The 27,592-nt window shown below is 39.6% G+C and overlaps 1 protein-coding gene across 1 annotated transcript in view; it reads left to right on the top strand.

Annotated features, from left to right (window-relative positions):
• The window catches only part of LOC137950013 (protein TIC 40, chloroplastic-like), a 36,967-nt gene extending 12,174 nt beyond the window's left edge, over nt 1-24,793 (top strand). The window contains exons 8-14 of the mRNA XM_068796347.1: nt 8,532-8,610; nt 14,463-14,503; nt 15,309-15,354; nt 16,259-16,353; nt 23,428-23,531; nt 23,614-23,661; nt 24,179-24,793. Of these exons, the coding sequence (XP_068652448.1) occupies nt 8,532-8,610; nt 14,463-14,503; nt 15,309-15,354; nt 16,259-16,353; nt 23,428-23,531; nt 23,614-23,661; nt 24,179-24,238 (473 nt within the window). The 3' untranslated portion in view covers nt 24,239-24,793. The remainder of the gene's footprint in view (nt 1-8,531; nt 8,611-14,462; nt 14,504-15,308; nt 15,355-16,258; nt 16,354-23,427; nt 23,532-23,613; nt 23,662-24,178) is intronic.
• Nucleotides 24,794-27,592: the final 2,799 nt, after the last annotated feature.

Genomic DNA, 27,592 nt, shown 5'->3' with positions numbered 1-27,592 from the left:
GTGCATGAGCTCGTTGTGGGCCAAGGACTGCAATTGCCCTTGAAGGGCATACTTCTGAGAGACTTCTGGAGAAGAGAGACCTCTAGACTCCTCCTTTGAATCAAGAGCGGCTATCTGAGCAAGGGCGTTGGCTCTCTCCGCCGAGGAAGAGGCCCAAGACCGCAACAACGACTTCAACATCTTGAGCTTGATTGGGAAGGTCCACTTGCTCGGGCCAGCAACGATCATATTCTCCCAGAAGGATTGGATAGAGAGATCAAAAGAGGGCTCCACCATCCAATTATTATTGAATCTAAAAGAGGGAGGAGGGGGGGCAATTGCCAAAATGGGTATCAACCATAATCGGCCAATGATCAGAGACGACTCGATTGAGCACTTTGCTAGAGACATTGCTGTAGAGCTAGAGACATTGCTGTAGAGCTGAAGCCAATCATTGCTGGCTAAGAAGCGGTCAAGCTTGCAGAGGACGGGGCGCTGTTTGCCATTTGACCAAGTGTAGGTCTTCCTAAATAGGGTAATCTTGTCAGGTCCCAGCTGCCAATAAAATCAACAACAAGCCTCATGGGGTTGTGATTCTCCGGGACGACAGGGATTTCTCATGGCAGAAGCGAGTAGCATTGAAGTCACCCCCCAAGCATTAGAGGAATATGCCACATCTAACAAGTCCTCAGTAGGTCATCCCAAAAAAGGTGGCGCTTGTGGTGTTTGGTAGGGCCGTAGACATCTACTAGGCACCAAATGTTCCCCGAACCTTTTGTCTCGTAGCTTGATGCCAAGGGAGTAAAAGTTACAACAACGATCAAGCACCTCAATAGTACTGGTGTCCCACACCAGTAGGATGTCGCCAGCCGATCCCATAGCATCCACTGAAGCCCAGCTGGGCTCCTTGAGGGGCCACAACTCTCGGATATATCCAAGGGGAAGAGAAGTCGCCTTGGTTTCTTAAAGAACAGCTACATTTGCATTGGTAGAGGCAAGGAGGTCCGAAATGGAGGCGCAAGGACCCAATTCCACGAACATACCTGGGGAGAATAATCATTGGTCATTTTTCTATTTTTTTGACTTCTCAGATGGGTGGTTCTTCCGGGAGAGGCTCTGTGAAGACGATGCCCATCACCTTGTCAAGTTCCACTATCTGGGCCTAGGTTTTTGGGTCGTATTTATGCTGTTCTGACTAGAGAGCAGCCACAAACTTTTGCGCTCTTTCACCCGACTCTGGAAGGATGAAATCTCCCGTCTCTGGGTTGTGGGGGTATCAAGTGGTGGGACTGGGTCCTCCCTAGAGAAGCTGTCTCGGCATTGGTGGGTGACAATGGGAGGAGGAGAAAGGTTTTGCATGTGATCACGGGGAGCGCGCTCACTAGTTTCGAACTCTGCGTTGGAGAGGTAATTTTCGGAGTGGGGATTTCTCGGAGGTGGGAATCATGAGGGGTGTGAGGGCTATGGGGATGATTTATAGGGGGGCCTGTGGGTGGGTGTCTCAATGGGAGGGGAAGTTGAGGGTGAAGTTATTTCTGGCGTTTAGACCCCGGGGGGGGGGGGTGGACGACGGCAATTGGAAGTTTGGGGTAGGTTCTGTCTGGGCTAGGGAAATTTTCTGTGGGAGACTGGGATGGGTGGGTGAGTGATGTGTCAGATAGGTGGGACAAAAAGCTAGGGGGTTAGCGAGAATAGATCCCGTGCCAACTATAAAGTTGCCGGGGGGGGGGAAGGCAGCAGAGTCTAGAGGTGCTACTCATAGAGCATTGACTGGCTGTGTGGTTTCCCGAGGCTTGGCTGTGGTTTTAGGCTCCACATCTCTAAAGTCATCCATCTTTGCAATGCTGATGCGGATCCAGTACCGCGCTTTGTCCACCATAATGCATTTGAAATATTGCCCTTCACAAGGGCGAAGAGGGTTGATGAGGATCCATGCCTCATCAAGACGGTGCTAGTGCTCCATGAGCGGGTGCAAAGCAATGATGGAGCCAAACTCAGAGACGACTCTTGAGAAAACTGCGTTCTGCCAGAGCTCAGCAAGAAGTCCGGTAATAGTAACCCATTGGCCGTACTAGCTGGAAGGTGCCGAGGGAAGCCACTCTAAGACCCTGGTGATGTAAGCCAATGAATTACCACCGCCAAATTCCCTTTCATGAGAATGCGGGAAGAAAAAATTGCGTATAAAGCCTTAAACCAAGGAGAAGAACATAACTTTATCTCTGTAGAGTCACACACTCCAAAGGGAGCAGAGTAAACATGAAAACCTATACCTGAATGATTCCAAAGACACCTCCTGCTTCTGCAGTTTTAAGGTTCCTTCTAGAACTTCCATCAAAGTTAAGTTTCACCCATCCCTCCTGAGAATGTGAAAATAGGGAGGGGGGGGGGGGGGGATGGAAGAACTGAGGCATGCATGGGAAAAAGCAAGCACATTCTGCCAATGCTCTTTGAGGACTGTACTATGTTGGAGGGTTTTTTTTTTTTTTTTTTTTTTGAAATGATGTTGAATTTTATTAAGAGAAACTCAAATGAGCAGATTACAAGGAGGGGGGGGGGGGGGGGGGGGGGGGGGGGGGGAGCCTTCCCAAACATTGAGAGATTATTGGGAGGTTCCGAATTTTACCAATTTATCAGCCAAAGAATTGGCTGATCTAGGAACGAGGATTCAATTACAATGAATGGATGACACAATGTCAGCAATACAATCAATGATAGGCCAGTGGCGCTAAGGGGGGGAGCTATCTTTTGAACACCAGTTGATGACAGTCTTTGAGTCTCCTTCAATAAACAGCTTGCCATTGAGACACTCTTTGAAGATTTGGAGGCTGAATAGAAGAGCACTCACTTTAGCAGTATTTGAATCATTTATTCAATAACACCGCTAATCATTCTAGATATTCCTTTTTTTTTTTTTTTTTTGAGAGAAATGACAACATAAAAACAAAAAAAGCCAGCTATAGGAACCCTCCCTTTACAACAAGGGATTGGAGGGAGGTTCCTTGCTTGGCCAAGGAGTTAGCTAAGGAATTAGCTGAACGAGGTACATTGATCCAGGAACAAGGAAAAAGGGATACAATATCAGATATGCGATGGAAGACTGACTAATGGCACCAAGGAGCAAACATGCCAGGAGAAGTGACAATGTAGCAGCAAGTGGGGGACCGTCCATCACTTTGGTTGTTAAAGGGGCATAGACTGCCTGGGGATGTGTTTCCATACCTCCTAAGATTGTCAGTTGTGAAGATCTTGTTCAAGAGGGCATACCAGAAGAAAAAAATTGTCTTTGGGGGGAGCCGAGTGCTTCCATGCAATGGTAGCTGCATGCTGGGTGGCATTGTGATTCCAGCCAATGATGTGTTTGTCAACCGTGGCAACAGAGAAGGGCCTGTTGGTGTCAGGTTGGCAGACAATTTTGTCTTTGCTGGTGGATTTGATGGTGATTGCTTGGAGGTCTTTCAGGAGCATAGTAACCAGCTGAGCTTCATAATCCATTAGCTTCCTTCAGAACTATAGATTCTAGCTGGCATGAGGAGTCCAGAAGTGCTGATTTGAAGAAGAGGGGCGTATGTATTGTAGAGTGGACCTCCGTCACTCCAACAGTCAAACCAAAAGTTCAATGAGTCACCACAACCAGCAAAAAACCTGATACCTCGCTCAAAAGTGTTGAGGAGGGGGAAGAATGAACGCCATAATGGGCATTGACCCCCCGAAGTCCACTAGCAATTGGCCCAACCAAGTTTGGCCGTGAGCAATTGCCTCCAGACGGCGTTGGGTTTGTAATTGAACGTCTAGAACCATTTTAGGAGACATGCTTGATTCATGTCTCTGGTCTGCCGAAGACCAAGACCACCAAGCGCCTTGGGCCGACACACCTCAGTTCAGTTAACTAGGTGATAGTTGAAAGCATCATTGGATCCCTTCCAAAGGAATCACCTTCGGAGCTAGTCATTTTGCTGGCAGATGGCTGTTGGGCAGTGGAGGAAAGATTGGAAATAGTTGAGTATCCCGGCTATGGCGAATTTCAATAGGGTGAGTCTACCAATAGTAGAGAGGTGGTGTCCTCTCCAGGTGGCCAATTTTCAACTTTTCAATTACTGGGTTCCAGAGCTGCTTATGGGAACGGGGGGAGGCCAAGGTGGGTCATGGGTAGAGTGCTGGGTTGACATCCTAAGAAGCCATTGCGGTGAGTATTCTATCTTCATGGCGACGGGAGGTGAGTATTCTATCTTCATGGCGATGGGAGATGCGAACCGACATCGCCATGGCGACGTTCAGTGATGGTCGAAATCTCTTTCTAATCATGACCATGCCGATGATCGCGGAAGAAGACCAACTCAACAGACTGACGGTGAGCTAAGAAGGAGCACCGTCGAGCGGGCATCTTGAAGATGAAGCAACCAAAGAATTGAGGATGATGACCCGTCAGCGACTAGACGGAATTGGTAGAGAATGTTAGGAATTAGACTTCGTAATTCAAAACTAACGAGAGCAATAATAATTGCAGAAAAAGAAAAAGCAAGCACCAAGAACACATGATTTATACAGGTTTGCCTCAAGGTGAGATTACGTCCTGTCTTCTGCCGCTACAATAATCCACTATGAAGATGAAATAGTTTACAAGAGAAATCACACACACTCGTGTTTTTCTCTAACCAATCTCAGCCGCAACTGATAATCCTTCTCAATGAAAATAAACCCTAAAAGCAGTGCCCCAAATATAAAGAGAAAACTAGGGCAACCACAGTACAAGAGTGAAATCTTCAAACTACTCTTAATGAAACAACAGTCAATATATCGTGGACATTTTGGCCCCCCCTTCCAAACCTCATGGCAACCTTATTGCAAAGGTCGATCCACGTAAGGCGTAAGTGTTGATTAGGCTCCACAACTTAATAGAGAAGACCGGTATTGGACAACGGCTCGACTAATAAAGACTAACATAGACAAGAGGAACTTTGCTCTAAGAGTTTGAATCAACATCGCGATGCAGATTGCGAGCATCAGACATTCCGGAATGGCATTCAAAGTGACAATTTGGGGACCGCTAAAACCGAAGAGGATGAAGGAGAATGGACTACTGCCCGCCGAAGACCAACTCGTGCCAAAACCCACCGGGACTCATCTCCTCTAAGCTCCAACAACTTCCGCTTCTCCTATGGTCACATTCTTCTCACAATCACCTAGAAGGATTTGAAAACCAATCCTTGTATTCGCGTGATTCTCCGAAATGGAGAAAAGAGATCATTTATATCCATCCCCATGATAGCTCGCGAATATTTTATTCACCAGTTCATGGCGGCCATTGCTTCGCACCAATCCAGCACATTGAGGACAATAGAGCTCCCCACTTTTGTCACAATCCACTTGAGGAATACCAGAGAATACCAAATTGTTCAATATAGAGGTTGCACCACTATGGCGCATATCTCTATCCCTAAAGCCACCAACTCAAATTATGGATGGAACTATTTCCTTCATTTGCGAAGCCTCAAATTGCCCCTGCCACCTGACCGCAACCGCAAAGCCAATAGCACAATCACCCGCCCCAACTAATTGCTCCCCTCTAAACTCCGCCAATGCTGAGAAAAACCTGCAACCAAGCCCACCTGAAAATTTTAAACACCTTGCTATCATCCTTCCTCCCAACTGTTTCACAATGGTTTGGAGAAACTAGCGTTTGCAGCCATTGCCAACACGAACATCTCATGCTATACTAGAGCGGACGTGTCTCTTTGGTTTTGCCTAGCAGCTTGAGCTGGACCATCACCCTCCATGCTCCTACTTGGGACCTGGTGATTGGCTTATCAAATTCCGATCCATTAGTGATCAATGGATGGCTACTAAAATCCCAACTACTACGGATTTGATTGGGGTTAGTGAGCGAGACTGGAACCCAATCTCCTACAATCGGATCTTTGGCCATTGGCATTAAATTATGGGTATGCCACCTAAGCTTTGGGATGAGCATGTTTTCCAATTTATCGCTAGTGCATTCAACTCGTTGATCCAGATGGACGATAGTACGGCTAGCATGATCCAACTGGACATTGCTAGAATCCTCATCAACCCTGATCTACTCCACATATTGAGCAATCTCTCCTGAACCTTATGGCAGAGAATAACGTTTACTAGATCAGGATCGATCAGTGAATCAAGCAGAGCGATTACCGACGGACGGACACAGGGAGGGCCTCATCCAGCTCACTCGTTCGTTGGAGACTCACCCAACTAGATCCGATTCCCACCCAAACTGCACTCCAACTTGCTCTTCAATGCTGCTGCCACCACTCTGACAACTCACTCTTCATGCTTCTGCAACACCTCCTGTATTTCAAATTCAAACCACAAACCTCTGCCTTTGAAAACCAACCTTCCCCTTGCCTGTCATCTTGATACCTTTGAATCATGTCAGGCTCATCTGAAAGGTTTACATCTTCGGAACGACCCCTAATATTTTCCCCCAGCACCATACTTTTGACCATAATTGGTGGTCCACTAGGGCCCAATGGGCATACTAGCACCCCCACCAATTTTGATGCGGGACAAGGCAAATGAGAAATAGGAGAATTGAGAAGAATAATTTAGAAGAAGAAGAATAGAGAAGGAAGAAGAAGATGGGGGAGGGATAGACCAGAAAACAAGGGATTTTATTAATTAATCTTCAAAGCTACCTTCAACATACTGTTTTTTTTTTTTTGAAATAAACTTCAAGTTACAACTTATAAATAACTAAAATCGAAATTTAAAATTCAAAATAGATAAGATTACTATTTGATCAAATCCAATTGTGAAGTTGGGTCCAAGACCCATCCCAAATTGACTAGCCAACTTAGGAAACCTCTTTTCCAACTAATAAATTCAACATCTTTCTACTCACTAATCCATGTAGGACTATTTCTTAACACTCCCCCTCACGTGTAAGCCCTTTTTGTGGCTCTACATGTGGATAATTTGGGTGGAGGCCCACATATGAGTACTTGCTTGGATATCATGTGAAGTTGGGTCTCAGACCCATCCCAAAATGCCTAGCCAATGTAGGAAGCCTCTTTTCCAACTAATAAACTCAATATCTTTCTACTCACTAATCCATGTGGGACTATTCCTTGAAAGATAAACTAAAAATAAAAATAAAATTTAAAATTCAAAATAGATAAGATCACTATCTGATCAGATCTAGTCAAATAGGAAAGATAAACTAAAAATATAAGGAATTATAAAAATAATTTTAATCATAATTGGTGGGTCCACTAGGGCTTGATGGGCATACTAGGGCCCCCACCAATTCAGTGGACCCACCATGAATTCCGATGGATGCTAGAGAGCGGCCCCGAGTAAATGGCTCCCATTAGTTTTGCAAGCTGCATCATTTGGTTCCAGGTCTCTTCATCATATTTGTGTTCTGATTGTAGTTTGGCAATGAATTTTTTTGAGTTTTCCCCGGGGGGTTGGAAATTCTAGATATTCCTTCAAAAGTCCTACTATTCTGTTCTTCTGAAATCGCTTAGCAAAAGCAGTCTTCTGCATTAACCTTCTGGATGGGAAGAGGTCTTTTAACCTTCTGAAGCATTAAATCCGGGAAGGAGGAAGGCATAAGTGAAAAGAAAATTTTCACTGCATGGCATTCCAAATCGAGGAGGCAGAAGGGCAATGAATAAATAACTGATCCTCAGAATCATATGCATCTTTACAAACCTTACAATCTCAATTTTGTACACTGCATTACTGTCAAGCATACCTCTTGTTTGTGAAAAGTGTATGTCTCACTTAAGCTGTGGTGCAGAATCGACCTTTCAATCGACTTGTCCATTTACCCAGCCAGTGTTTTTCCCTCAAAATTTCTCTGTTCGTCATCCATTTATCTTTTTTTTATGCCTTCTCTTTGCAAAAGAAGTTCTTTTTTAGGGACTTTGTTCTATAAACTGCTCAATTCTGAGAAGCAGAGAGATTGTATTAAATTTGATTATGTGGTTAATTACCTTTTCTCTTCCCCATTTATTAACTTCCACTGCCCTATGAATTAGCTCTGCCAGCAAACAAATATTTTCTCTCGTTGTCCCCTAGCAGATTTCTCCTTGATGCAGTTCCCTGTTCACTGCTTAATCATACTCGCATGTTTCTACGTGTTCAGTAGTTGTAAATATTTTTTGAGATGCATCTGATGGTAGATCTCGAGATTTTTGACCTGCCTGTGTTTGCTGTTTTCTGAAAGATGTCATATCATCTCTCCCTTAGAATCTAAGGCACATATTAGATGAAGTAACTGACCTTTCATCCGAGTGGTATATTGCTTGGAGAAAGGTACCAAGATCAGCAAACTCAATTTTAGACAACCTTGCCAAAGATGGAGTTTCTAGGGAATGTCTGGTCTTTGGGCCATCTCTTGCCCTCACACTCACTTTGAGCTAGCCTGTACTATATTGTGTACACTATGCGGAGGCCTCCGTTTTCTCATCTTAATTTAATAAAAGCATATCACCATTTTCAAAAAACAAAATCAGTGTCATGATTGTCTTCTTTCGAATATTTAAGTAAAGCAGACTGTTCATCAACAGGAACATCTAGTCCTAACCTCTCCGTGGAAGCTTTGGAGAAAATGATGGAAGATCCAACTGTGCAGAAAATGGTCTATCCGTAAGTGAGCTTCTCTCTCTCTTATGCGAGTAAATATCACCTATTAATTTCTCAGTTTTGTTAACTTTTTTTTTCTTTTTTCTGATAATGATCATTTTATTTCCAAATATTGAGGTTTAAGGTAGTATCATAGGACTATATGTTTTTCCTTTTTCTTACTTTCAAAATGCATGTAGGCTTTTTGTTTATTTCATACATCCTTTTTTTAACATTTATCATGCTATTCCACAAATACATAATAAAATCTTTCAATGATAATCTAGATGAATGTAGTCCTTTGTTTTCTTGTGATAGGTATCTTGTTTGTTGATGGAGGCCTAACTCTAGCTTCATGTGTATTTTTTATTTTTATTTTGGAATACTCATGATTTCTAGATGTACAGGCATGCTTTCATCACTTCCTCTTTTGGGGATGTTTTCTGTCTGTATTGTTTGTATCCTTTCTGGAACATTAGGATTAGGGCTAGAGAAGTGCTGCAATTTTTTTTTCTTTTTTTTTGAATGTAATGAGAAGTGTGATTTCATTAAAGGAAACTACTCTAAGTGGAGAAGATTATATCAAAAGGAATATACACATCAAAAAGAAGAAAAATAAAATAGGAACAGTGTTGTCTACAACAATAATATCTTTGCTAGAGTGTTTGCAAACCTGTGAGCACTTATAAAGATGTGCCACCAAGAAATGTTTGACACTTCATAAATGTACTGTTTTGATCTCTGACGTATCTAAATAATGAAGTAAAGGCTGAAGAAAAGTGATTACCCCTTACCCATGTAACAAGCCAAAAGAAATTCACCATCCCTAGCATGAATGGTGAATCCATCATCAAAATATATTGTAAGTTTACAGATAGATTTAAAAAACTTGAAGCATAGATGGGAGTGAGTAGAGGAGGAAATCTTTTCCTTTTACACATGTTGACTCTTCTCCATTTCATATTCTTTTCACTACCATACTTCCATAGCTATTTGTCAAGAAAGTTCATGCTTTTAATATGCTTTATTCTAGTGACTTGGGCCTTTGTCATAATGGTCACATGAGGGGTTTCATGTTTGAAGTCTTGAGTTTAAGTATCACCAGGTGTAAGTGTGTGTGTGTAATCAATATTTTTTTTTAAAAAAAGCTCAATTTCAAGCCCTCCAATGGATTTGGGCTTTCAGACCCTACTCCATTTAACCAGATGATATTTAAAAATTGAGACAAGGAAATCCTCATACTATCAGCCATTATGGGTGGCACTTTTACTTGATTATCTGTTCTATCGTTTTACGTGTCTATTTAGGGTGTGTTTGGCATTACTTTCATGAAATCCAAGATATTTTTTTCTTTTTATTTATTTATTTTTCTGTTTGTATATGGAGTCGTACTCCTAGATCAGCTAATAGTTTAGCTGATTCTCTTGCTAAAGAGGGGGTCTCCTTTCAATCTCTTATTTCTAGATACCCCCCTTTTTAATGTTCCCTTCTCCTTGCCTTTTTTACTTCATCAAATTACTCATTTTCTAAAAACAAAAAAACTTGTCCATTTAAGTAATGATATGGAACAGAAATCTTTACATGTGTAAGTTTATACATGTTTACCTTGATCTCATTTATTAAATGGAACAAATTTGGTTAAAGGTTATTTCATATCTGATTGTCCATTTACTTTAATTGAGAATGCGGTAACGTTGTGATTTTTTAATCCCTGCTCAAGTAAGTTAAAAAAAAAATTCTGTCTTTAATATAGAGGAGACTTAATTCAAAGATTCTTTAGTCAGAAAGAGCTTAAATACATAATTATGTTTTATATCTTGTGTTCTATTTTTATATTTTTTTTTTGAAAATGGTGAATCACTAATAAATGAAAAATAAATAAATGAAAGGAGTACACAATGAAGAGGGGAGAGGAGAGGAGAGTTCTTAGACACCAACGGAGAGAGAATCTCCAACAGATAAACATGATCTTGTGACACCTGACTTAGCTAAGACATCAACAACATGATTGGCTGATCTTAAAACCTGATTTCATCATATGTAAAGGCAGAGCACAAGTGCATCATCACATCATAGAAAGAGTGGAGCTGCCTAACCGGGATGGAAGCACCAGAACAAGAAATGACTTAGGAAGATTCTCTTTCTAGCATTAGAGGCCTTAAAAATGTTGTGAACTCGAATTCTGAAAAAGATAGAGGAGAGAAGAAAAGAGAAGAAGAGGTTATGGTTTGGACGAGTTGGAGAACAGAAGAGAGAGAGAGAGAGAGAGGAAGAGAATTAGGTTTTACCCAAGTATAATACACTCTATTTAAGCATTCATTAAATAAAAGACTACATGGAGTTTGAATGGGAAATGGAAATTAACTAATCTTAAGCTAACTGACACACTAGCTCTTAAACTTTGGCGTCACTTAACATGTAAAGATTGGAACTCCTAAACCAACTTAGATGCTAACTACTTTCTAAATTCAGACATCAATTCAAATCCCAATTTCTAGACTGCTTACCCTTCTAGTAAAATTTTAATGACCATTTGCCCTCCTCTACCCTTTTTACTAATTTACCCCTACATTACTTGGATACTGAAATTCCACCTCTTCTTGAGGAACCTCGACCTGAAGGTTTGGATGTGACCATTGGTGTGGTTATAATCCTTCCCATGGGCTGGCATTGTTAAAGACGTCTACACCCAAAGGAGAGCGGAGGTCTACGTGATTCATTGACCACCAAAAGGTTTAAGCTCTAACGGACGGTGTTATAAGCGACTGGAAAGGATACTAAAAAGACATGCAACCTTGTGCATAAAAAGTCCGACAACACTTTGTGTGTGCAAGGAAAAAATTTCAGCAACCAGTTCGAAGTTTCGACTGGTGTGAGGAGCTCAACTTTTGGACCAACTATAAAGCAACTTACTTTCTGATTGTCATACTGACATGATAGGGGATCAAGATGGGTGCTCCTGGGCTGGACGAAACCATGAGTTTGGCTAATAAGCCTCTTGTTGATAAGCTGGAAAATTATCTCCCATCTCAGTGTTCTTAAATTTGGGGAGGTTGAGGCATGGCTGGCAGTGAGAAAAAGGATGGAGGCCGAGGGTGATGGGTGTGATGGTTTGCAGGGGGGTTGAAGGCATGGACGTGTGAAGAGTTAGGGGTTGCATGGGAGTTGGTCACATAGACTTGGGAGTGCGGTAGTGTTGCATGTGACAAGTGGCTAGGGTTGGGTGAGTAGGAAGTATGGGTGGGGGCATAGGAGTAAGGGTAGCATAGGGAAGGGGCGACGGGTGGTGGATGGCAGCATGAGTGGTGGGGGCCTCTTGAGCATCAATTTGGGTCTGGTCTGCCTTTATTTCATACTGGAATTGTAATATTAACTCCATTAAGGTTTACTTGATGTTTCTCATGGTCGCCTCGATCTTTGAAATTTTTTCCTCAGTTCTAGACCTTCTTTTATCCATGGCAGCACTATGGGAGCTGATTTCATCAAAATAGGCAGCAACCTTTTTGTTCTCCAGAGGACGTGTTGCCACTAGCATAGACAGATAAGAAAAAATCGTGTTGCTGCTCGTAACCTGTTGCTTGAAACCTGCTGCCAGAATGACCTATGCTTCTTTTGATGTTGCTTTCTCTCTGTAGAAAATCAAAATGAAAAATCCTTTTTTGTGTTACACATTAGTCTCATCAATCTTTCTTTGGATATATAATTTCTGATATAAAGTTTCGTTTTTTTTTCTTTAATATGATGTGAATATATTAAGAGGAGAGAAATACAAATTAGGGATACTCTCCCATTACAACAAGGATTGAAGGGAGGTTCTTATTTTGGCTTGGCCGTCAGCAAAGGAATTTGCTAAATGGGGGATATGATTCCAAGTGTAACATAAGATGGAAGAAATAGTATAGATGTCATAATAGGTTGCTCAATGCCTTCAAGGCGGCTCCTTAGCATTTGCACACCAATCAATTACTACTTTGTAGTCACCTTTCACAATCAATGGCTCGGAGAAGCGGTGGTGATAGATGGTGAGACATTGGAGAACACCGACGAGTTCAGTAGTGGTGGAGTCTGAGATGCCCAATAGTCCAACATATGCAGTAAGAAGAGTACCCTCAAAATTGTGGATGGCACCACCTAAGCCAGTAGGGCCCGGTCACCCAAGAGCATTGCCATCAAAATTTAATTTGAGGCCTGTTCGGTGCTCTGGATGAGAGGCGCATCTGAGCCACATTATGCCATTTGTTGTTCAAAGTTGTGTCCTGAAGTTGCTGGAACTACTTCCTTGTGAGCAGCCTAGAGGAAGCATGGCTAACAATTGTTTCAGAGATCGACGCTTCTGCATTTGCATTTGAAACACTGGTTCTTTCTTTCTTTCCACACCAAAGGATGAACCCTAGGCAGCTACATTGAAGGATCATGCTGATTGGAGGGTGGATGGAATGTCAAGAGTGGCGCACAATTGCAGGCCGATTCAATCAAGTAAGATGGACCACACCTTCCAAGCATATTGGCAGTGAATGTGGAGGTGGCTGACGGTCTCACTATCAGAATTGTAGTGTGGGTAAGTGGGGTCACGGTATTGTAGTGTGGGCAAGTGGGGTCAGGACCCAGGTTTCCACGGAGCTGCAAGTTATCTAAGGCTGGTAATCCAAAGGAAAATCTGACACAAGGCGGGGTAGCAAGGTGCCTGGCTAGTGCTGCAGTATTTTGATTTCGTCCAAGGCGGGAAGATACCTATCTGGTCCATTAGATTAGCTCATATGTTTTTTAACCTTAGTTGTTATGTGTTTCACTTTGGGCATTGATGGATCATTAGTCTTGTTATTGTTCGATAAACCAGAGAGCAGCACGTTTTTTGTAGAACCTTTGATCAATCAATCTCTTGGAATGATCAGTTAATTTGCAAGCAATAGGTTTTGCTAAAAAAACAAAGTAGGTTTTGATTCAGTCTTTAATTATGTAAGGGCAAATTTGTAATTTTTTTGAGAATGAAAGATGTAATAAAAGAGAAGGCTGGCCTACTTCTAAGGAAGCCAAATCCATGCCCAAATTACTCTGTTTTGCAGAATTAGGACATGGGTACCTTCTAGAATTGGTATCAACTACATTTCACCCCATTTTCTACCCTTTCTCACTCATTCATTGGTGGGGATGCCAGTATGCCCATTGGATCCTAGTGGACTCTCCAATTATGGTTAAAATTATTTTATTTTATCTTTCCTGATTTTACTGGATTTGATCAAATAGTGATCTTATCTATTTTGAATTTTAAATTTCAATTTAAATTTTAGTTTATCTTTTCTTATTTTATTGGATTTGATCAGATAGTGATCTTATCTATTTTGAATTTAAAATTTTAATTTTAGTTATTTATAGGTTATAATAGAATGTTGAATTCAGTTTTGATAATGAATTTTTGATATCTCCCTCTCCCTCCCCTTTCCTCTTCTTCTCCCTCTTCTTCTTCTTCTAAATTATTCTTCTCAATTCTCTTATTTCTCGTTCCCAATTGCTGATATCTGATACGTCAATTAAAATTCACGCCGCATCACGTATTCGTCTCGCATCATTTATTATATGATAATTCTCTGTTTTCAATTTGTATCATTATGAATTGTATCAATGGCCCATCCTTAATTAGCATACCTTTTGCATTCCTCGGCACTTAGGAATCATGTGAATGTCTTTAGTTTGATATCCTGTTTTCAATCAGGAAAAAAGGATATATATTGTCGTGATATCGATGAATAAATTAATTTGTATGCCGGGGTATTTGTTAGTGTTGATACTACTGTCTGATTGGGTTTTAACATTTTCCTCCCTTCAGTCTTTCTGATATGTTTTTTCTTTCTTTTATTTATTTATTATATTTTGGGCAGCTATTTACCTGAGGAGATGAGAAACCCTTCTACTTTCAAATGTAAGCCACTATCTTTTTTTTAGCTGCATTTTTATGCTCTCTCAAAATGATCTGGGCCTATGTTTAACATCTCATGGGTCAACTTGAATATTGTATGAGTCGACCCAGTTTTGAGCTGCAAAGCAATTACTTTCAAGCACAGGTGATGGCTAATGATTGCCCTAAGTCTGGTCACAGAGCACCATCTTATTGTTAATGTTGTTCTGCATCTGCATCTATAGTGTGGAATTTTAATTTGTTCTCTTCAGTTGTTTAGGCACTCTAATTTAGATTAAAGCCCAGAAAATACTTTTCAGCAATTTCTTATTTTGGAATTTTCTTTGAATCCCTATGACAAATAGAGTCTGTTAAAGAGAGGGAAAGAATTTCTCGATCAGCCAATTCTTTGGCTGATAAATTGGCAAAATTCGGAACCTCCCAACAATCTTTCATTGTTTGGGAAAGAATTTCTCGATCAGCCAATTCTTTGGCTAATAAATTGGAAAAATTCGGAACCTCCCAACAATTTTTCATTGTTTGGGAAAGCTTCCCACCCTTGTAATTTGCTCGATTGAGCTTTCTCTTTATAAAAATCAGCATCTTTTTTTTTTAAAGGGAAAGAAATCTCATGGAGCAAAATTTTTCTATCTAATTTCTTTTTCCTCTCTGCAAAGAGCTTTTCTGCGATGAACAATGATTGAATTAAACAAGCCATTATTGTTCTTTCTATCTGCAGTTTTTTCATATAATGCATATGAGGTCTTAGTTTAACCTTCAGGACAACTTGTGTGGTAGTGATCTGCTGTATTGAACTATATTTTTTCAGGGATGCTGCAAAATCCACAGTACCGTCAACAGTTGCAAGATATGCTGTAAGATTTTTCTTTTACTGATATTGAATGTTGATGTCAAATCCTCTTTGAAACATTGATTGTTTTTTTTTTTGGCGTTTTGTTTGTTTGAGATTGCAAGACTAGAGGAGGGGCGGAAACAATGATTGTTTATTTGTTAGAAAAAGATAATTTGGTTCATGTCATGGCAGGCCAATTCTGTCTCATGTCTTCTTTCTTGTTAAGTTACTAGATGTTGGTTGAGTTCCGCATTGATGATACAGTCGGTAACTGTGATCACAGGGTGTGAAGGTTTTTTCCTTTAATCTAGATATTGGTTCACATTTTATAGGAAATCCAGACATTTTTTGTGGATGACATAAAATGCTGGTCGTCCTTGCAATTGTAATACTCATTTGCATGAGAAAATTATGGGACCCAGTGGTTTAACACCTGTGCCACCAGTTCTAAAATGAGGAACCGACTTGCTGTCAGAATCCACAGTGGACTGATATGTTTCTACTTTTAAACTGTGGATTTCAGATATTTGAAAATTGATCTTGATTGTCTTTAAATATGTGGCTTCAAAGAATTACCATGCATTTGAATTACTTGTTACCAGTTTTTCTCAGTTTATATGGTCTTTGCATATTGACATCTGTGCAGCCATTTCCACATTTTTTTTGATAAAAGTGGTAATGTATTAAAAAGAAGAAAATTACAAACTAAGGGAGCCTCCCATTACAACCATTGCAGCCATTTCCACATTGGAATTGTTATGGTGACGTTGAACAAATCTAAATTGTTAAACAAGATAGTTTGTCCTAGAATTTTTTCAAGCTCTTGCTCCATGCTGATAGGCTTCTATTATTTATTCCAGTCAAAACTTCTATAAAATTGTTTGTTTGCTGTGTCCTGCTAAATTCAAATGTTGCTTTGTTTTCAGAAATAATATGGGTGGAAGCACAGAATGGGACAATCGGGTAATGGATTCCTTAAAAAACTTTGATTTAAGCAGTCCAGAAGTCAAACAACAGTTTGGTGAGTTTGTGATTACCTTTTTTGAAAAGCAGTTATGACTACTTTCACTTGAATGATAACAGATATGTTATGTTGCCACAAGTAATCCATGGAATGATAAATTGTTGTTGAATAACTTGAATTAAATCATTTAACCGGTTCAATGATTTCACAAGTGTTGAAACCTTCTATAAAGCACTTTAGTTATTAGGTGTCAGGTTTTTCATGTCTGTTCTTGGCAGCAAGTGGGCAGAGCTTGTTGCCTACATCCTGTTATGGCTGTACTAACCATAACATGGAGTTTCACTATAGCTAACTTGGTCTGTTTTATACAATTCTCAGCACTATTTTTTAAAAAAAACTATAGTTTACATGGTAAATATTGAAAAAATCTGATTAAATTGCTGATAATGGTGACGAGGAATTGAAAATTGTTCTCTAAACTAATGTGTTTTATTCTAGTCCTCATTCATTGAGGATTAAGTCCTCTCTCTTACATTTCTGTCATCTCCATTTAAAAAACAAAAAATGCATATGTGCTTTTCCTTGTTCTCTAGCACACACGCATAATTATTGTTTAAGTAAGTTGGCAAATGAATGTAAAACTGTAGTTATTTGTGCCTATATGCGTGGTTGTTCAGTTTTCTTTATTATAATGGTTAATGTAATGTATTGGATAACTATACTATATTCCAAAGGATAATGTAAAGTATTGGATACTTAACTGGTTCAATTTTTCCTTGGATTCTGTGCATGTTGCTTAATATTGGTGTTGTTTGGAGATTCAGAAACCAGTAATGGACTAGCAACGGTATCAAAATTTCGACCATATTTGACTTTATCATGGTCTATCTTTCAGTTGATAAGTGTAAACTTGGGTCCAAATGATGAGCCAACTTAGGAAACCTCTTTCCCAGTTAATAAATTCAAGATCTTTGTACTCACTACTCCATGTGGGACTATTCCTTAACACTCCCCCTCACGTGTAGGCCCTCTTTTGTCGCTCTACAAGTGGATAATTTAGGTGTATGCTCTCTTTTGTGGCTTTACAAGTGGATACTTTTAGGTGTATGCCCTCTTTTGTGGTTCAACATGTGGATAAGTTTGAGGTGTAAGCCCTCTTTTTGTGGCTCTACAAGTGGATAATTTATGTGTAGGCCCTCTTTTGTGGCTCTATAAGTGGATAATTTTAAGTGTATGCCCTCTTTTGTGTCTCTACAAGTGGATAATTTAGGGTATATGCCCTCTTTTATGACTCTACAAGTGGATAATTTAGGTGTAGGCCCATATATGAGTACCCACTCCGATACTATGTTGAAACTTAGGATTTCATTATGTATAATCGCAATAGAAGAGGATTAAGGGGTGAGAAGAAAAAGAAGAGTTGTGGAGAGACGGTTTAGGAGGAGAAAAGGAAGAGTGACGAATTTGGAGAAAAGAAGAGGGAGATTAGGGTTCAGGATATGAGAAGGGAGGCCTATATGCTGGATGATGTATCTGTTTCTCGAGTTGTAGGGTTTACTTTTTACTTTTTTTTTCTTTTAGGTAAGAGTGAATAAGAGACATAAATCATAAACTAATTACATCAGTGCCATCTTTATGAGATGACTCTTTATTTACCATAATGCCACCACTGTGTGGGCCTGTGAGCCTTCTCCTTGATCTATAGGCATAAACCCATCTTCCACACACTAGGACGTGTGGGCCTTCCTTGGTTGTGTGGGTTTGGGCCCATTTTCCAACATGGTATCAAAGCAGTAACGCAAGTCTTGGGCAAGTTTCTTTCGATTTTGTAGATCGTCTCTCCATTTTCAGCAATTTTCTTGAATGTTTTTCCCATATTTCTGAACTGGTAGGGTAAAAATTCCATTTTTTCCCCTTTTTCTGCCTATCTTAGCCTATTGGCTAATGATTACTGCTTCTATTTGATTAATTGTTGGGATTTAGTGTTTGATGATCCCAATTTGAGGAAATTTATCATATCTGCCTACGTTATCAACCCAATGCTTGCGTCAGTATCCATATAGTCTATGTCATCCTGGTTTCTTGCAATTAGGTCATTCTTTCATTGATTTATGGTCTCTATTGCTAGAATTGATCACTATTGGTTCTAAATTGAATGAATTGGGTGTTGAATTGCCTTAATTGAATTCGGTGTGGGGCCCACTTGACTACGCAAGCATAGAAATTTGGGAAAAATGCTTCCCTTTGGTTAATTGATGCCCTAGAGTATTGAATTGTGGTGTTTGGTGATATTTAATGGCTGATTCTAGTACACGGGTTGCTGTCCAGAGGACCGCTGAGAGCTTAGATGTGAAATTCTCACAGTCTATTCAGATAACTACCATCGGGTTGAATTAATCGAATTATGCAAACTGGTCTAGATCAGTTTTGATGTATCTGAGGGCCAGAAGAATGACAAAATATATAAATGATGATCCCCCTGTTACTGAAGATTGGGTGGCAGAAGATAATTTAATAATGGCTTGATTGGCCAACAATATGGAATCCAGATTTAGTGAACAAACTTTGAGTTGCAGTATTGCTAAGGCAATGTGGACTACATTGGCTTCCATTTTGTGTCAAGGATCTATGAGTTATATGTGAAGTTCTTTAATATGAAGCATGAAGGTAGATCAGTGATAGATTATTTCACTGAGACGAGGGGAGTACTACAAGAGATTAGTACATTCCATCATTTTACTACGAATGTTGAAGACATTCATAAGAAAGAAAATCAGATTCAAATAGTTCGTTTTAGATGGTTTGGGGCATGAGTATGATGCTATTAGAGCCCAGTTATTGGTCAATGAGGATGTGACTACCCTTGAGCAAGCCTTTAACAGAGTTCTTCGAGTTGAAGGTGCAGTTGTAAATAAGAATGAGTCAAGTGGAGCTCTCTCAGAAGCAGCTAATCTTAACCTTCAATCTTCTACTGGTAAGCCTGATGGTTAGTTTCATGGTGGTAATAATAGAGGTAGAGATCACTCTTACACAACCCGTGGCCGTGGCCGAAATGATAGTGGGGATCGGAAATGTGTTTATTGTGGTAGGACTAATCATATTTCCGAGAAATGTTGGGAAAAATTTGGTAAACCTACTTGGGCCAACTCTATAGTCACAGATAAGGACGCCTCCTCGCACACTGGATATTTTTTTTTAGGGTAATGGACTTTTTCAAACCCTCCCCCTTAAGTTGTATTTATAGATATCAAAAGTACTAATATTATAAGAATACCCTTCACCTTAGTAAAATTGAATAAGAGACATAAATCATAAGCTAATTACATCAGTGCCATCTTTATGAGATGACTCTTTATTTACCATAATGCCACCACTGTGTGGGCCTGTGAGCCTTCTCCTTGATCTATAGGCATAAACCCATCTTCCACACACTAGGACGTGTGGGCCTTCCTTGGTTGTGTGGGTTTGGGCCCATTTTCCAACATGGTATCAAAGCAGTAACGCAAGTCTTGGGCAAGTTTCTTTCGATTTTGTAGATCGTCTCTCCATTTTCAGCAATTTTCTTGAATGTTTTTCCCATATTTCTGAACTGGTAGGGTAAAAATTCCATTTTTTTCCCTTTTTCTGCCTATCTTAGCCTATTGGCTAATGATTACTGCTTCTATTTGATTAATTGTTGGGATTTAGTGTTTGATGATCCCAATTTGAGGAAATTTATCATATCTGCCTACGTTATCAACCCAATGCTTGCATCAGCATCCATATAGTCTATGTCATCCTGGTTTCTTGCAATTAGGTCATTCTTTCATCGATTTATGGTCTCTATTGCTAGAATTGATCACTATTGGTTCTAAATTGAATGAATTGGGTGCTGAATTGCCCTAATTGAATTCGGTGTGGGGCCCACTTGACTACGCAAGCATAGAAATTTGGGAAAAATGCTTCCCTTTGGTTAATTGATGCCCTAGAGTATTGAATTGTGGTGTTTGGTGATATTTAATGGCTGATTCTAGTACACGGGTTGCTGTCCAGAGGACCGCTGAGAGCTTAGATGTGAAATTCTCACAGTCTATTCAGATAACTACCATCGGGTTGAATTAATCGAATTATGCAAACTGGTCTAGATCAGTTTTGATGTATCTGAGGGCCAGAAGAATGACAAAATATATAAATGATGATCCTCCTGTTACTGAAGATTGGGTGGCAGAAGATAATTTAATAATGGCTTGATTGGCCAACAATATGGAATCCAGATTTAGTGAACAAACTTTGAGTTGCAGTACTGCTAAGGCAATGTGGACTACATTGGCTTCCATTTTGTGTCAAGGATCTATGAGTTATATGTGAAGTTCTTTAATATGAAGCATGAAGGTAGATCAGTGATTGATTATTTCACTGAGACGAGGGGAGTACTACAAGAGATTAGTACATTCCATCATTTTACTACGAATGTTGAAGACATTCATAAGAAAGAAAATCAGATTCAAATAGTCCGTTTTAGATGGTTTGAGGCATGAGTATGATGCTATTAGAGCCCAGTTATTGGTCAATGAGGATGTGACTACCCTTGAGCAAGCCTTTAACAGAGTTCTTCGAGTTGAAGGTGCAGTTGTAAATAAGAATGAGTCAAGTGGAGCTCTCTCAGAAGCAGCTACTCTTAACCTTCAATCTTCTACTGGTAAGCCTGATGGTCAGTTTCATGGTGGTAATAATAGAGGTAGAGATCACTCTTACACAACCCGTGGCCGTGGCCGTGGCCGAAATGATAGTGGGGATCGGAAATGTGTTTATTGTGGTAGGACTAATCATATTTCCGAGAAATGTTGGGAAAAATTTGGTAAACCTACTTGGGCCAACTCTATAGTCACAGATAAGGACGCCTCCTCGCACACTGGATATTTTTTTTTAGGGTAATGGACTTTTTCAAACCCTCCCCCTTAAGTTGTATTTATAGATATCAAAAGTACTAATATTATAAGAATACCCTTCACCTTAGTAAAATTGAATAAGAGACATAAATCATAAGCTAATTACATCAGTGCCATCTTTATGAGATGACTCTTTATTTACCATAATGCCACCACTGTGTGGGCCTGTGAGCCTTCTCCTTGATCTATAGGCATAAACCCATCTTCCACACACTAGGACGTGTGGGCCTTCCTTGGTTGTGTGGGTTTGGGCCCATTTTCCAACATGGTATCAAAGCAGTAACGCAAGTCTTGGGCAAGTTTCTTTCGATTTTGTAGATCGTCTCTCCATTTTCAGCAATTTTCTTGAATGTTTTTCCCATATTTCTGAACTGGTAGGGTAAAAATTCCATTTTTTTCCCTTTTTCTGCCTATCTTAGCCTATTGGCTAATGATTACTGCTTCTATTTGATTAATTGTTGGGATTTAGTGTTTGATGATCCCAATTTGAGGAAATTTATCATATCTGCCTACGTTATCAACCCAATGCTTGCATCAGCATCCATATAGTCTATGTCATCCTGGTTTCTTGCAATTAGGTCATTCTTTCATCGATTTATGGTCTCTATTGCTAGAATTGATCACTATTGGTTCTAAATTGAATGAATTGGGTGCTGAATTGCCCTAATTGAATTCGGTGTGGGGCCCACTTGACTACGCAAGCATAGAAATTTGGGAAAAATGCTTCCCTTTGGTTAATTGATGCCCTAGAGTATTGAATTGTGGTGTTTGGTGATATTTAATGGCTGATTCTAGTACACGGGTTGCTGTCCAGAGGACCGCTGAGAGCTTAGATGTGAAATTCTCACAGTCTATTCAGATAACTACCATCGGGTTGAATTAATCGAATTATGCAAACTGGTCTAGATCAGTTTTGATGTATCTGAGGGCCAGAAGAATGACAAAATATATAAATGATGATCCTCCTGTTACTGAAGATTGGGTGGCAGAAGATAATTTAATAATGGCTTGATTGGCCAACAATATGGAATCCAGATTTAGTGAACAAACTTTGAGTTGCAGTACTGCTAAGGCAATGTGGACTACATTGGCTTCCATTTTGTGTCAAGGATCTATGAGTTATATGTGAAGTTCTTTAATATGAAGCATGAAGGTAGATCAGTGATTGATTATTTCACTGAGACGAGGGGAGTACTACAAGAGATTAGTACATTCCATCATTTTACTACGAATGTTGAAGACATTCATAAGAAAGAAAATCAGATTCAAATAGTCCGTTTTAGATGGTTTGAGGCATGAGTATGATGCTATTAGAGCCCAGTTATTGGTCAATGAGGATGTGACTACCCTTGAGCAAGCCTTTAACAGAGTTCTTCGAGTTGAAGGTGCAGTTGTAAATAAGAATGAGTCAAGTGGAGCTCTCTCAGAAGCAGCTACTCTTAACCTTCAATCTTCTACTGGTAAGCCTGATGGTCAGTTTCATGGTGGTAATAATAGAGGTAGAGATCACTCTTACACAACCCGTGGCCGTGGCCGTGGCCGAAATGATAGTGGGGATCGGAAATGTGTTTATTGTGGTAGGACTAATCATATTTCCGAGAAATGTTGGGAAAAATTTGGTAAACCTACTTGGGCCAACTCTATAGTCACAGATAAGGACGCCTCCTCGCACACTGGATATTTTTTTTTAGGGTAATGGACTTTTTCAAACCCTCCCCCTTAAGTTGTATTTATAGATATCAAAAGTACTAATATTATAAGAATACCCTTCACCTTAGTAAAATTGAATAAGAGACATAAATCATAAGCTAATTACATCAGTGCCATCTTTATGAGATGACTCTTTATTTACCATAATGCCACCACTGTGTGGGCTTTCTCCTTGGTCTATGGGCTTGAGCCCATCATCCACACACTTGGACGTGTAGGCTTGGGCCCATCTTCCAACACTCCCCCTCAAGCCGGGGGGGCGGGGGGGCATTGTAAACTCCTAGTTTGCTGCAAATGGTGCATAGGATTTTCCCATATAAAATAGCAGTCCACTATATCTTCCAACAGTAAGTATGGTTTGATTTCCTCATCATTTTTAAAGAAAATGATTGATTTTATGACCGTTAGCTGAAAATTATACTGTGTTCTTAGTATATAACATCAAATTCTTTTATAAAGTTATATATCTGTTGTTTAACTATCAATTTTGCAGACCAAATTGGGCTCACTCCTGAAGAAGTGATTTCAAAAATAATGGCAAATCCTGAAGTTGCTATGGCCTTTCAAAACCCCAAAGTTCAAGCTGCTATCATGGATGTATGTCTATTAACATGCTCTCTGCTAATAAGTTTTTTTCTTTTTTTCTTTTTATGGTTTTGACAGTTATGGCTTTATGCAGTGTTCGCAGAACCCTCTGAGTATAGCAAAGTATCAAAATGATAAAGAGGTGAAAACCCAAAGCACTTTCTGTATCCTCTATTGACCTTGATGTATAATTGACGTTGGGCTACCTGCGTGATTGTCATCTTGTACTCAACTATTATTCCACTGAATGTAGCGCTATTTGTGTGATTCTGAAGCATCTGATACCTCTGTACAGGATAACATGCCAAAAAGAAGCTGCTTAATTTACTTGTTACATTTTCATCCATTGTATTAATTTTGATCCGTTTAATTATTTTTGAATTGTTGTGGTCATGATTTTCTGCCCAGCTTTTAGTCTCACTTTAATTAGCCATATTATGTACTACATGGCTACAAACACTCCGGTCTCACTCTTGACTACCTTTATCTGGAATAGACAGTGGTGATACACGACACTGATGTAAAACTTTCTTTATTGCCTTATCATAGGTTACGTGTTCTTGAAACTTGTATGCACATATCTACCAATTGCTTTGTTTGAGTTTCTCAGCCATGTGTTCAAACTTTCATTCTTTTGACTTGTTATATGCTTTTCCCAGGTAATGGATGTATTCAACAAAATATCAGAGCTGTTCCCCGGGGTGACAGGTTCTCCATGACTTCTATGGGCAAAGTTATGATTTGAACTAATTTTCATGTCACGGATTTTTCTTCGCCAATACATACAGAGGAAACCTAATCATGCTTGGGAAAGCATACAAATCAATGATCTTCAAGAAGGTTAAGGTTTTTCACTACCCCTTCCAGCTTGTCCCATGATGTGTTATGGTACTACTTCCAGGAGTAAACAAGCCTTGTAACTACTGAACATGTGCAGTATGTCTTTGTATTAGCTGTTCAGTGAACTTCTGTAGCAATCATGCAATGAAATTTTTACTTTTCTGTATGTACTGCCGTTTGTCTAATGGATAAAGTCTGATCTGTCTTTCTGATGACATACATTAATTTCCTTCGGGCCATATCAACCGATTTAACCACAGTTTTGACATGTAACATATTGGCTGCGATTCATCGAACATAACCTTTTCTTAATCTGTGACATGTATCAAGTTTGAAATCTTACCATTTTGGTCTGTGTAAGAACAACGATGTATTTTATAACCAAGCTTGGTGACAAGCAAAGTGAGTCCATAATTGACAAAGATTTTCGTTTTATTTAACTTGGTTTGATATTTTGAAGGTTCTTTGGTCTATTTAACTGGAACGCTTAAGGTATGCAGCTTATATTTTCTTGAAGTATTTGTAATTAGCAAATCTGTCCCCCTAGGGGTGGCAAAACAAGTTTCTTGTTTCAATATCCTGCATTTTACATGCTTAAACCAGCCGCATAGCTCAACCCTTGCTCTGAAAACTCTCCTAATTAAGACGCAAGAGATGCAGAGTAAGCGGTTTTGGGATACCAGCCCAGGCTATTATTGCAGAATATGATATTGAACAATATTATAATGCCCGGACTGAACCGTCCAGTTGAATCGGGTTCTACCGGACCTGTTCCTGGTCCTTCGTTTGGATTATAGGTTTGTAAGATCCGGTGAAAGAAAAAATCATAGCTAACCTGGTCAAGTTTGCTAGTCAAACAAGCAAACTGAGTAACTTGATTTGCAATCATTTACGTGTAGGAGCAGCATGGGAGGGGTTATCGCTGCATGGCAGTGATGGCGGGAGCTCTTCCTTAATCGCTGCTCCGTCCCTCTTTCATTGGTGGATGGAGGAGTGGTCCACCCTCCTGCTCTTTCGTTGGTCGACTTTCCTGCTGTTTGGAAATTGCGGAGGGGAGGTGGAGCCTACCTCTCCCCTCCTTCGACCAGTGGTGGTTGCTTCTGCCCTCCCTTCCATTGATAGGAGGGCGCAAGGATGGCTTCCCCCACACTGCCTTGGGGAGGGGGTGCTCGCTTTCTTTAAATTAGAACCCTGATTTATAGAGAAGAGAGGGACTGCTGCCCCCTCCCTCTTTCGTTGGTGGATGAAGGAGTTGTCTGTCCTCCTGCTGTTTGGAAATTTCAGAGAGGGTGGAGCCCACCTATCCTCTTTCAGCCGGTGGGGGTGGGGTGGTGGTCCCCTGTCCCCACCCCCCGACCCTCATCGTCGATTGCAGTGCTTAGGGTCGGGAATTTTCTTCTCCTTAACACTGAAATAATTTTTGTGTTTTTAAGATGTTAGCCTGGTGAGTTTTCTATGCAGGTATACATCTGAGAAATGGTTTTGACATCTTAGTCACTATCAAAATTTAGTATTTCTTAGAAAAGGCAGCTAAACCTGTAATTAAACGAAGTTTTTTCCAAGAGATAATGGTGAAAAGTCGATATAGCTGTAGTAATGGTAGGACGCGTTGCCCAAGTGCCTGGAAGAGGTGGTGGGTTGAGGCAGTTTTTTTCTTCATGCTTCAGACTCGTTGAAATGCCCTAGCGGGGTACAATGTTTACATTCTTATGGAAAGAGGTTGTCCACGTTAAGGCATGTAATATATTTCAAAAAATGAAAGAAGTGTTCAAACTTCAAAGCATGTAATTTCACTGATTTTCCCTCCTCTGTTAAGACCAAATTTAGGGGTAGCAACATTTTTCCTAATATCTTAATCTGACTTTTTTATTTGATCTGAATTATGAATTCTTGAAGAAGGTTATTACCTTTTCCTTTCCAATTTAAATTCTTTTTGGAGTTTTGCTTTAATTAACAAATCTTAGAATATACATACAACAATTCTTTCTAGGTAAGTGTTAATTTCATTGTATTGCATTTGGTTAGATTACAAATAATTGTAAGCTAAAAAAGAGTTTAATTCCGAGGGTTACATGGTGAAATATTTTAGAATGAACAAAGGCCAATTTAGTGAGGTGGTATTATACGTTGATTTTGGACCATCCTTTGTTGTTTACAAGAGTTTATTCATTCCACAAGGGTTATCTAATGAGCGATATGTACAATAGTCGGAAAATTTTATTGGTAGATTGTAGATTATAGCAATTGTCAAAATGTTAAATCTATGGAGGCCGTTGTAGAAGCTTAAAACACCTTTTGTATGTCACACTCAATACAATTTTTACCTTTTCTTTGTTATATTTAATACACATTTTTTCTGATTTTTGCATTTATTTGATTTCATAAAGATCATCTACTTAATTGTAATCATTAGAAAGTGGGTGTCATTTGGATACCGTTTAACCCACTCATTTTTTTTTTTTTTTGGTTTGATAATGGTAAAATTTAAGGCGGTTCGATTAGACTTTGGAATGGTAGATATATGAGGTGTTGTTGGGCATGAGATGATAAACTAATAAGACGTCACATCACCATACAATACTGTGTGAACATAATATGTAAAATAGTGGCCGCTTGATTAATTGGGTTTCGTATCCATTTAACCCGTTCACCTGTAAAAATCATTTCGTTGATCTATTAAAGGTTCTGTAGATACAAATTTAGCTAGTTCACGAAATGATAGAAAGTCTACTTCAGGTTATTGCACTGCAATAGAAGGAAACTTGGTCACTTTGAGAAGAAGAAAACAAATTGTTGTGGCTAAATCACATGTTAAGGCAGAACATAGGGTTATATCACATGCATTAAGCGAATTATTGTGGCTTAAGTATGATAACAAAACTTGGTTTTCCAATAACCAAACCCATTCAATTACATTTTAACAACTAGACAACTATTCATATCATAACCAATCTAGTTTTCCATGAAAATAAAACATATCAAAATTGATTTCCATTTTGTTTGAGAGAAACTACAACCTGGTGTTATATTCGTGCAATACACTCCCACCATAAATCAGCTAGCAGATATCTTCAACCATAGCAGTTGGTCAACTTCTTTCTACTTGTTCAAAACTTGAAATTTTTTTATGTTTTTTTACCAACTCGACGGGGAGAGTTAAAGAAGCACTAATCACATTTCTTGTAATTATTAAAGATTATTAATATTTTTTTATCTTTATCATGTATTAGGGT

The sequence above is a fragment of the Aristolochia californica genome, unplaced genomic scaffold (genome assembly GCF_029961685.1).
Source record: "Aristolochia californica isolate CCGP_79_NKW_82.1479 unplaced genomic scaffold, dmAriCali1.0.hap1 SCAF_14, whole genome shotgun sequence".
In the NCBI taxonomy this organism is placed as follows: Eukaryota; Viridiplantae; Streptophyta; class Magnoliopsida; order Piperales; family Aristolochiaceae; genus Aristolochia; species Aristolochia californica.
This window is presented reverse-complemented; position numbering and strand designations above follow the sequence as displayed.